The following is a 12,126-nucleotide window of genomic DNA, read 5'->3' on the forward strand; positions in this document are numbered from 1 at the left end:
ACTATCCTCAGTACCTGGTATAAGTGGAACGATACAGTATTTGTCTTTTTGTGATTAGCTTATTTCACTTGGCATAATGTCCTCCAGGTCCATCCATGATGTAGCATATGTCAGAATTTTCTTTCTTTTTGGGTCTGAATAATACCCCATTGTTTATATATATATTGTTTATATATACCACATTTGGTTTATTCATTCATTGGCCAATGGATACTTGGGTTGCTTCCTCGTTTTAGCTACTGTAAATAATACTGCTATAAATATGGGTGTACAAATATCTTTTTGTAATATTTATTTAATTTTTTAAGTGAAGTAGACTTGATTTACAATGTTGTGTTAATTTTGCTGTACAGCAAAGCGACTCAGTTATACACATATGTACATTCTTTTTAAAAAATTAATGAATTAATTAATTTATGGCTGCGTTGGGTCTTTGTTGCTGCACACGGGCTTTCTCTAGTTGTGGCGAGCTGTGGCTGCTCTTCGTTGCAGTGCACGGGCTTCTCATTGTGGTGGCTTCTCTTGTTGCGGAGCACGGGCTCTAGGCACGCGGGCTTCAGTAGTTGTGGCATGCGGGCTCAGTAGCTGTGGCTCGTGGGCTCTAGAGCGCAGGCTCAGTAGTTGTGGCGCACGGGCTTAGTTGCTGTGTGGCATGTGGGATCTTCCCGGACCAGGGCTCAAACCCATGTCCCCTGCACTGGCAGGCGGATTCTTAACCACTGTGCCACCAGGGAAATCCCTATACATTCTTTTTTTATATTCTTTCCATTATGGTTTATCCCAGGATATTGAATATAGTTCCCTGTGTTATACAGTAGGACCTTGTTGTTTATCCATTTTATATGTAATAGTTTGCATTTACTAACCCCAAACTCCCACTCCATCCCTCCCCCATCCCCTCCCCCTCCCCCTTGGCAACCCCAAGTCTGTTCTCTATGTCTGTGAGTCTGCTTCTCTTTTGTAGATAGGTTCATTTGTGGCATATTTTAGATTCCACGTATAAGTGATAGCATATGGTAGTTATTTGTTTTTCTCTTTCTGACTTATTTCACTTAGTATGATAATCTCTAGCTGCATCCATGTTACTGCAAATGGAATTATTTTGTTCTTTTTTATGGCTGAGCAATATTCCATTGTATATATGTACCACATCTTCTTTATCCATCCGTCAGTGGACATTTAGGTTGTTTCCATGTCTTGGCTATCGTGAATAGTGCTGCTATAAACATAGAGGTGCATATATCGTTTTGAATTATAGTTTTGTCTGGATATATGCCCAGGAGTTGGATTGCTGGATCATATGGAAATTCTATTTTTAGTTTTCTGAGGAACCTCCATACTGTTTTTCATAGTGGCTACACCAATTTACATTCTTACCAACAGCATAGGAGGGTTCCCTTTTCTCTACACCCTCTCCAGCATTTGTTATTTGTAGACTTTTTAATGATGGCCCTTCTGACCAGTGTGAGGTGGTACCTCATTGTAGTTTTGATTTGCATTTCTCTAATAATTATCGATGTTGTGCATCTTTTTTTTTTTTTTTTTTTTTTTGCGGTACACGCGGGCCTCTCGCTGTCGTGGCCTCTCCCGTTGCGGAGCACAGGCTCCGGACGCGCAGGCTCAGCGGCCATGGCTCACGGGCCCAGCCGCTCTGCGGCATGTGGGATCTTCCTGGACCAGGGGACGAACCCGTGTCCCCTGCATCGGCAGGCGGACTCTCAACCGCTGCGCCACCAGGGAAGCCCGATGTTGTGCATCTTTTCATATGCCTATTGGCCATCTGGATGTCTTCTTTGGAGAAATGTCTCCCTCCAGCCCCAGGCAACTAGCATTGAATTTGGCTGTTCTAAGTACCTGATGTAAGTGGGATCATACAGTATTTGATTTTTTGTGATTAGCTTATTTCACTTGGCATAATGTCCTCCAGGTTCATCCATGATGTAGCATATGTCAGAATTTTCTTCCTTTTTGGGTCTGAATAATATTCCATTGTGTGTGTGTGTGTGTGTGTGTGTGTGTGTGTGTGTGTATATACATACCACATTTTGTTTATTCATTCATCAGTCAATCGACACTTGGGTTGCTTCCATGTTTTAGCTACTGTAAATAGTGTTGCTATGAACATGGGGGTACAAATATCATTTTGAGACCCTGCTTTTAATTCTTTTGAGTATATACCCAGTAGTGGAATTGTGGGATCATATGGTAAATCTATTTTTAATTTTTTTTTTTTTTTTTGCGGTACGCGGGCCTCTCACTGTTGTGGCCTCTCCCGTTGTGGAGCACAGGCTCCAGACACGCAGGCTCAGCGGCCATGGCTCACGGGCCCAGCCTCTCCACAGCATGTGGGATCTTCCCGGACCGGGGCACGAACCCGTGTCCCCTGCATCGGCAGGCGGACTCTCAACCACTGTGCCACCAGGGAAGCCCTATTTTGAATTTTTTGAGGAATTACCATATTGTTTTCCACAGTGGCTGCACCATTTTACATTCTCATCAACAGTGCACAAGGGTTCCAATATCTCCACATTCTCTCCAATTCTTATTAATTTGTTTTTTTCTTTTTCTTTTTTGTTGTTTATATTAACCATCCTAATGAGTGTGAACTGATACCGCGCTGTGGTTTTGATTTGCATTTCCCTAAAGACTGGTGATTTTTGATCACTTTTTTATGTGCTCATTGGCCATCTGTATGACTCCTCAATATTTATAATCACCACTGATGCTGTAGGAACTTAGTGCCCCAGCCACATGACCGCCAGGGCCTGTTTCCACCTGCACTTCAGCCTCTGCCGCCTCCCATGTTAATTTGAGTAATTGTGATGCCACCGCGTGCCATGGGCCACCAGGTCTCATCTTCCCCGGCAAAGTTGTCCATGGACCACTCCAGTGTGTGAGCTAACCAATCCCAGAATCCCGTGTTCAGTGGTCCTGGGGCCACGGTTACTGTATCAGTCATGGTCGTGCCTGAGAAAAGGTGGCACGTTCAAACTGGGTTATTTGAGGAAAGTTTGAATAAAGGGAATTTTTACAAAGGTGTGGGCAGGGTTTAGGGAACCAACAAAGGATGGTGAGGTGCACAGAGTTCTAGCAACAATGGGGACACACCTAGAGCTGAAGGGACACAGCGGGAGTAGTTGTGGAACCCAGCAAGGGTGGCTGAGCAGACAGAGCCACCTGAAAGGAGCCGAGCTGTCCGTGGCCTCTGCAGAGGGAGACAGCCAGCCCACAGCAGCGTCCCAGGGAGGGAACCCAGAGAATAAATACCCGACTTCTCTCTCCTCCCCCGTCTCCGGCTCTGACCCCAACAGGAAGCCTGAGAGCCTGGAAGCTGTTCTGCAGTCTCGTCCCTGAGGGCCAGTCTTGCTGTAGGCCAGCAAGGTGGAGAAGGATGGAGAGTGGATCTGAAGGGGAAAACGGAAGACATCCACAGCCATTCTTACAGCTATTCTGTATCACTTCAGATGCTGTTAGTAATAGAGCAGGTGGCTAACAGTGGCTAAACAACAGTGGTTTGCTTTTCTCACACAGCAGGGATCTGGAGGTGTGCAGCTGTAGGCTTTCGCTCAGCACTGGGCGATGGTGTGGTTCTGGTCAGGGTCTTTCTTCTCTGGTCTCAAGATGGCGGCCAAGGTGCCAAGCCCCGCCTCCCCTCAGGACTCAGCCCAAGTGCAGGAGGAGAAGGGCTGGGCTTCTCCTCACCTCTTTGCCTCCACGGGATTATGTTCATCAGAGCTCTCCCCCCGCCGCCCCCAGAGCTGGGGTGGCGTGACGCTCCCCGGGAACCCTCCACGGGGACAAGAAGGGGGAGATGGCTCTAGGTGAGTGGCAAAGGCTGTCCCTCCTTGTGACGGGACAGTCACCCTGCTCCCAGGGAGTACTCACCTCGTGGTCTGGTTTGAACGAGGGGATGGGTGGGGCAAAAAGGGATCCTTCAAAGTAAGAAACACACCAGCCAATGTGCACAAGTCTCTGTGGGCCAGGGAAATGCTCCCTCCCCTGTGACATACCCTCCAAGGCCATATCCCTCCTGTACTCTGCTCGCCAAGAGTTTACTTTCCCAACAGACCTCAAGAGCCAGTGGCCTCAGGCTGCTTCCGTTTCCTGCTCTGGAAAAGTCCTCCAGGCGAGGAAAATACAAATGTCTTTTTTACCTGCTTGGAATGAGTGAAGGAAAAACAAAACGGAACAGCAAATGTTAATATTTACATAAATTACCTTGGCCTGGAATTCAATATGGATTCCTTATGCTCAAAGCCAGGGCTGACGTCCCTGGCCTGAACCCAGTCTGTTAAAATATCACAAAGCTTCAGACCCGGTTACCAAGCAGCTGCTGGCCCCAGTCTGTTTGCGCCCTGAAATTTGGCTGTCTCCGCCCTCCCCCAGAGAACAGGGTTCGGGGCCTCCGCGGGCCAGTCCCTGCCGAAGCCACTGTTCTCCCTGGTCAGAGCTTCTGCTCAACAGTGGTTAAATAGTTTGAACATCCCCCTGCAGAGAACACACGACTCTAAAACAAAATTAAATTTACAGCTCAAAAACAAAACTCAAGTTACAACTCAGAGACAAAACTTCAAAACTAATCAAGTCCAAATCAAGACCTGTGACATTGTCCTGTTTGCTCTGACCCACTTCTCCCTAGATGACCATGGCCCTGTGGCCGCAGAGCCCCGGAGGCCTTGGAAGCAGGTGCAGTTCACCCAGTCAGCACATTTTCCTTCTCAAACCGGCTCAGCAGTGAGGCCCCAGGCTGGATTGTCCAGGGCAGCAGCTTTCCGGACCCTCTCCAGGTTTCTCAGACTCATCCTGTTCTTTTCTTGTTTGTTTCCTGTCTGTGTCTCTCACTGGGGTCTTGGACCCATGAGGGCAGGGGTGCCCTGTGCTCTGTTCCCGTGGGTGCTCCAGTGTCCAGATCAGGCGCTGTCCCAGGGGAGAGAAGGAACTTGTGCCCATGGTGCTGACAAGTCTTCTGGCCTCCACTTACGGGAAATGCATCACCGGTGTATTACCTACATCTGTCCTCTTCTCATTGTTCTGTGACAATTAAAATCGTTTTTCTGTTTTCTCCATGTGTCATTTGATGGTGTGAAATCACAGCCCCATTTTATATGAAACTCAAGCGTTATGCGGTGACCAGTTCCTTAAGTTGAGAATGATCACAGGAGAAGAGAATTCGGGTGAGCTCAGCGGCAGATAAGGGACAGCCAGTCAGCATGTTTGCCAGCCTGTGACCCGCCCACAGCCACCCATGGGGGCGATTCCTTCATGCCTACATGTGTCCTCATGCAGGCTCTGAAGCTGCTTGGCCGGGCTGGTTTCAAGGTGACCCTCTGGATGACACGGCGTCTCTGTATGATACTACACTTCAAAAAAGATTATTTATTTGCCGCGCCGCGAGGCATGTAGGATCACAGCGTGTGGGATCTTAGCTCCCCGACCAGGGATCGAACCCGTGCCCCCTGCAGTGGAAGCACGGAGTCCTAACCCCTGGGCCACCAGGGAAGTCCCATCCCGAGTCTCACATTGAAAACCCTCTTCGATGAGAACGCGAGGCCCCCCAGTGATGACCAGCTGGGATTCTTTGGACCCCACGGTGGGGTTGCCTGTACTGAGGAGCTGGGAATCCTCCCTGGTGCACTGGGAGGGGCAGAGCCCCCGGCCCTGCGTTCTGGTTGCAGAGCTGGGCTATGCAGGGCCTGAGCTCCCAGCCTGGACACTGGCCTTGCCCGCAGTGTCCTGGGGATGCCAGGCATTGCCAAGTTTCCTGGGTGACATTGTGCCAGGGCAGCTGCCCTTTTTCCAGGGGCTGGATGTCCCCAGCTGAGAGCCAGTACAGGCTTCGAAGGGGGCTCGTCCCCCCCACCCCCGTCCTGCTTATCGCCCAAGGTTCCTGGATAACAGGAGGGTGGCTCTCAGGCCTCTCTGGCTGGGCTGGGCCTGTGGGGTCCCAGGGGATATAAAAGGAGCCGCTGGGGCAGGTGCCCCATATCTCCCTGACTGTAGCAGCATGGCCTTTCTCTGGCTCCTCTCCTGCTTCGCCCTCCTGGGGGCCGCCTTCGGTGAGTGCTGGGGCTAGGGGCGCCAGCCAGGTCTGGGAGGGGGCTGAGGAGTAGTTCCCTGAGCCCCTAATGGCACCGCAGCCAGGCCCCATCAGAGGCTGGAGGGGCTCTGTCCGGAGCAACCTGGGGGCCTGGCCAAGAGGGAGATCTGAGCCCCCTTCCCTGCTCCCTTGGGCCTCACACCCCGATAGGCAATCGACCCTGCAGGGAGGAGAGGGGTCCTTCTGGAGCTTTCTGAGCCCTCGCACCCTGCACTGGAAGGGTGGAAAAGGCCAGTCTGGGCCGCACCGAGATCTGAGGCCCCAGAAGTGGCTCAAGTTGGGGAGCTGTGGGCAGAGAAGGGTGTGGTAGCAAGAGCCCTCCCACGGCCTCCACCTGGGGTTTTTATTTACTCTTCTGGGCACTTGCTAAGCGTTTCATTTTCTATTAAAAAAAGATGAAATAGTGAAAAATACAAAAAATAATACGACATCCATGTACCTTCCATTGGGATTTAGCGAATGTTCTCTTTTTCCAGATTTGCTTCAGGTATTTCTTTTTAAAACATAAAACAGATTCAGCTGAAGTCCCCTCTCCTCCTCGGAAGGTGATCCCTATTCTGAGCTCACTGCGTATCATTTCTGTGTGGGTTTTCACAAATTTACTACACATTCATAAATCCATCAACACAGTATAACATTTGTAAAAACTTACATGAACTGTGTTATCCGCTACGTCAGGTTTATAACATGCCTTTTCCCACCCGGGTGGTTTTAGATTTATCCCAGTTCATATGAAGACCCAGCGCGTTCACTTTAATCGCTGTAAAACACTCAGCTGTGTGAATACGTCACAGCTGATATTCTAATCTTCTTGCTATTACAAAAAAATGGATTATGTTGATGCCATGTTTGGGTGATAACAACCTTCAGTGAGTGGCAGGTGCATCCCCCTGTCCCCAGGGGCGGGATGCCGGTCCGGGCATGCGGCAAGGCCTGCATGACCCCCGGGTGGCCTGGCTGGTCGTAAGGGCTGTACCTGCCCAACTTTCTTTACTGTCGCCAAATTGTAAAACCTGTACGCAGGTGCCGAGAACTCACCTGGTCCTGACACAGCAAATGCGTCAGGGACACATTAAGTACACGTGACTTTTCTCATTGTTTTGTGACAGTTCAGGTCCTTTGTTTTCAGTTTCCTCAACGTGTCCTTTTACGGCATGGAATCAAAGTCCCGTTGTATTAAATAATTAACTAAAACTTTATACAATGAAGAGTTCCTGAAATCTCTGGGACTAGTGAATTCAGTGTAAAACATACCCCCTCAGCTGTCGGAATTCTGGGTCCCCCAGGGGCTGGGGTTATCAGATTTGAATTCCATACCCCCCAGGCCCCACCAGTCTAATGGGTGAGCTTTGACTTGTGAGGTGAGATTGTTTGCTCCCCAGTTTACTGAGGAAAATGAGCATCGGGGATTCAGTGACTGGTCTGAGGCTTCACAGCAAGGAAGGGTGGGGCCTAGGAGTCCAGGCAGGGTAGTCCGATTACTCAGCCTGTTTTCTGCTCTTTCAGGCAGGGTGGCCCTGGGTGGGAGCAGCCCTGTTCCTCTGCATCCCTGGATGGGACACTGGGGTCAGCAGGCTGTATGTGGGGATCCTTGAGTCCACAGGCGGAAGGCACCAGGAGAAGTTTTTTGGAGGAGGGGGGAGTGTGGCAGAGGGTCCTGAGTCAGCCTGGGCAGCTGAGCTACAAACCAGGATTTCTGCAGACTGGCTCCGGGTCTCAAACCTTCTTCCTCGTCCCCTCGCCCTCCTCAGGCTGCGGGGTCCCTGCCATCGACCCTGTGCTGAGTGGCCTGTCCAGGATCGTCAACGGGGAGGAGGCTGTCCCCGGCTCCTGGCCCTGGCAGGTGTCCCTGCAGGTGAGGGGGGAATTCTGCACACGAGTAGGGGGATGCACTGGGATATCAGCCCAGCCGGGGGCTGCTGCCCAGATTGGTTTTGCTGGTGTCTGGGCAGGGCTAACCCTCCGATCTTCCTCTAGGACAGCACAGGCTTCCACTTCTGCGGGGGCTCCCTCATCAGCGAGGACTGGGTGGTCACCGCTGCCCACTGCGGGGTCAAGTGAGGGCCCGGGTTCAGGGTTCTGCTTCGGGCTCCAGTCTGGGGTGGGGGAGGGGAGTAGGGCACATTCTCAGTCCTCAACCCCCATGTGATTCCCCCAGAACCTCTGACCTGGTGGTGGCCGGGGAGTTTGACCAGGGCTCAGACGCCGAGAACATCCAGGTCCTGAAGATTGCCAAGGTACGCCCAGGCCCTGCTGGGCCGGCCCGGGATCAGCCGCGGGGCTGCAGGCAGGGGCAGGGGGACGAAGACCCTTCGGCCGCTTGAGAGACAGGAGCCAAGCGCGGATGAGGCCGGTCTCAGGATTCTCATTCCGGGCTCCAATGGGTCTGTTTCCGCTGAATGGATTGCCAGGAAAGGAGCTAGTCTCCTTGAAACCTGGAGATCCCCGACTTAACCCAGGGCCTTACCTCGTCTTTCTGGGCCCCACCCACAGGTTTTCAAGAACCCCAAGTTCAACATGTTCACCGTTCGTAACGACATCACCCTGCTGAAGCTGGCCACGCCCGCGCGCTTCTCCGAGACCGTGTCCGCCGTGTGCCTGCCCAGCGCTAACGACGACTTCCCCGCCGGGACGCTGTGCGCCACGACTGGCTGGGGCAAGACCAAGCACAACGGTGAGCGGGCGTGGCCTTTCCATCCACGAGGCGTGTCCGGGGTAGGGGCGGCCCCAGCCGCAGGAGTCTCCAGGTGGGACACATGTGGCGCTTTTAAAAATGTTTTAGTCTAAACTCCTATACAGTCATCAATCTTTCCATTTCTTTATTTAAAACGCTCTCAATTAAAAGGCTACCAGACATGAATAAAAATGAGGGTTAATAATATATACGTAAACAGTTTCTGAAGAAACACCTAAGTACCAGCAAGTCTCGCCCCCTCTCACCTGCAAGGAGAGGGACAGCCCGGATTTCCCTCCAGACTGAGGAGGGCGGTGCGTCCAGCGCCCCTGAAGTCTGGGCCCGGAGTCCAGTGTCCTGGTCGGGTTCGGGCCTGAGCGCCCAGGTGCCCCCCACCGGCCCCCCACCGCCCCCCCAGCACTGCTCCATCCGCAGGTTCTTCCTCGGTGTCCTGAGTTCTTCTGCCCCGGCCACGGCCCCCGGCTGGTCCCGTAACAGGACAGAAGCAGCCGGGAAAGGGCAGCAGGAGGGAGGTGCTCCCTCGGGTGTCCCCTCCGGTGTCCCCGGTCAGAAGGACGTGCATCCCCTTCCCTGGGGGGGAAGGACGGCCCCTCCACCCACACACAGTGGCCGCCAGGGCCCAGGGCGCACGGGGCTCCGAGGCAGGACCTGTTGCAGCAGCTGCTGGAAGCACAGTCCCCGCTGCCTGGTGCGGAATCGCAGAGGAGCCGCGTCCCAGACTCCCTGAAGGTGTCAGGGAAGGTTCGAAGCTCGGTGTCCACGATCATCGCGATGGAGGAAGACTGGGACCTTGCAGGGGGAGGGCGGGGCTCAGGCGGCCCCTGGTCTCTTCTCCCCAGGGGCGGGCTGGTGGCATGAGGGGCCCTGACCCCACGCCCTCTGTCCTTCCAGCTCTCAAGATCCCCGACAAGCTGCAGCAGGCGACCCTGCCCATCGTGTCCAACGCCGACTGCAAGAAGTACTGGGGCAGGAAGATCACCGACGTGATGATCTGTGCGGGCGCCAGCGGCGTCTCCTCCTGCATGGTACGGCCTGGCTCCGCCACCCTGCCCGCCCTCACTGCCCGTGCCTCCCCTGGCCAGGCCAGGAGGCCCACTCCTCTCTGCCATGACCTGTCTAACTTCATGCCCTGCCCAGTGCCCCAGTGAAGGGCTGGACCAGACGCCCCTGGTGAGGGCCGGCTCTGGCCAGGTGTGGTGTGGGACTTCCCAGGCGTATTTAATCTCACACCAACCCCACGAGCTGGACGCTTCAGCCTGTTTTACAGCTGATGGGGAGGCTGAGAGGATAAGCCACCTGCCCCAGGCCCTCCAGGAGTAGGTGGCAGGGCTGGGGCTGCCATCTGAGCAGATCTGAGTCTCTTGTGCACAACCACTGGGCCCCCACTTGTGCTTTGTCTGCACCCCTGGACTTGGCAGGTCAGGGCACACCAGGGCCCTGGTACTCCCTTTCAGGCTTGAATACAAGTCCTATCTCCTCCTGCAGGGCGACTCTGGTGGCCCCCTGGTCTGCCAGAAGGATGGAGCCTGGACCCTGGTGGGCATTGTGTCCTGGGGCAGCGGCACTTGTTCCACATCAACACCTGCTGTGTACGCCCGTGTTACTGCACTCATCCCCTGGGTACAGCAGATCCTGGCCGCCAACTGAGCCCAGGGCTCCTGCCCTCCCAACCCTGAGAGTCCCCAATAAAAGCATCTGTCTGCACATGTCTCTCTGTGTGGCCTGGGCGACGTGGGGCTGCAGTGGTCCCTGTCACCCACTAAGGGGAGGTATTACTGCTCCCTTTCCAGGCCGCCAGTACCCCAGCAACCCCCCTGTCAGGAAGCTGAGTCTTTGTATCTCATCCTCCCTGCTCAGGACTCCATCCTGGGGTAGAGCCCAGGGACTAATTGCTGGAGGCAGCTTGGCCCATGGAGCTTTCTGGAAGGCAGGAGTCTCGGCCAGGCTGTGCAGTCCCCGGAGATGGGCATTGGGAAGGCAGGGTGGGACTGTGGAGATGGTCTTTCTATCCTCCTTGGTTCTTCACTGCACATTTCTGTAAGACCCATTTATCCCAACGATTCCTGTACTCTCTGTCATAGATGGGCCTGGAGCAGGCATCTATTGCCCCCAAAGCACTGGGTTTAGGGGAGAAGCAGACAGAATTACAACAGTTCATTTCCCATTTTATCCTCCCACAGTCAGACCTATAGCCTCCGCCATCAGTCACGGCACCACGTGTCGGTCACGCACAACCCCGGTTCACATCATCCTCTCCCAGGTCCCATATCTTGATGTTTCTTTCCCTCTGGAGTTTCTACAAGGCTAGTCTTTGGGAAGGCAGCTGGTAGTCCACACTCACCGGGCATCTGGGAAGGAATGGCATTGGCCTCCCTGCTGCATTTCCCTTTCAGTATTCTTCCTAATATCTTTCCCTTCCTGCTGGAATTTTAGGTGTTCTGATAGTGGGTCATAATATGTTGAAATTAAGGTTACACATACCATTTAATTACTAAGGACACGGAAGAAAGCCCCCAGATAGCGGAACCTGATTTAGAGAATGAACATGTGAAAGGGAGAAAAGAAAAATGAGAGAGAAGCGTTGGGCACAGGAGTGGAGTCACAAAGTAAAGTGTTTAAAATATTATTTAAAGCCCAGTGTTTTAAGGAACACTGGAGGTTTGGGGTGGGGGAACCCCTCAAACTTGGAGAGGAAAGTACAAGCATTTTATATCTACATCAAAACCATTTACATGCAAATGAATGTGGGATGTGACGCATATAAAAATGCAGTAGCGAACACAAGCCTGGTTAAGTTACTTTTTCACTCACTAGCAAGACCTGCCTTCACCTCTGCCAACCATTTTGCCAACCCTCCCCCTGGAGTCTGAAAACCGCAATCCCGGGATAAGATCGCCACCTCGTGGCCCATATGAAAACTGCAAGTCTGTGCCTGGCTTCTGACTTAGAAATGTAATGTGAGCCCAATGGGTGATTTTAGATGATCTCATAGACTTTCTAAAAAAAAAATTAAAAGAAATAGGTGAATTAATTTTACGTATATATTTTATTTAACTCAGTATATCCAATTATTATCATTTCAACATGTTTTAAAATTATTAATGGTATATTTTACATTCTTTTTCTCATACTAGGTCTTTGAAGTCCAGTGTGTAACTTGCACTTACAGCACATCTCAATTAGGATGCTAAATTTTCATCAGGAATACTTGATCTGTATTTAAATTTCATAAAATATTGCAGTTGAAAAAGTAGATTTGCATACCCAAGTGGTTTCCAATTAGGCGTTACACTGAAAAGTATAGTTAAAAAATTCCATGATTAATTGCGAGTCT

General features: G+C 52.1%; 1 protein-coding gene across 1 annotated transcript; it reads left to right on the top strand.

Annotated features, from left to right (window-relative positions):
• Nucleotides 1-6,004: 6,004 nt before the first annotated feature.
• Nucleotides 6,005-10,439, top strand: LOC309976809 (chymotrypsinogen B; the record flags this gene model as incomplete). Its single annotated transcript, XM_082862589.1, has 7 exons — nt 6,005-6,056; nt 7,849-7,952; nt 8,075-8,154; nt 8,256-8,334; nt 8,591-8,771; nt 9,684-9,817; nt 10,278-10,439. The coding sequence occupies 7 exons, from the start codon at nt 6,005-6,007 to the stop codon at nt 10,437-10,439; spliced, it is 792 nt and encodes a 263-aa protein (XP_082718715.1).
• Between the last annotated feature and the right edge of the window lie 1,687 nt (nt 10,440-12,126).

This window comes from Leucopleurus acutus (assembly GCF_964270905.1).
Source record: "Leucopleurus acutus genome assembly, chromosome: 20".
Lineage (NCBI taxonomy): Eukaryota > Metazoa > Chordata > Mammalia > Artiodactyla > Delphinidae > Leucopleurus > Leucopleurus acutus.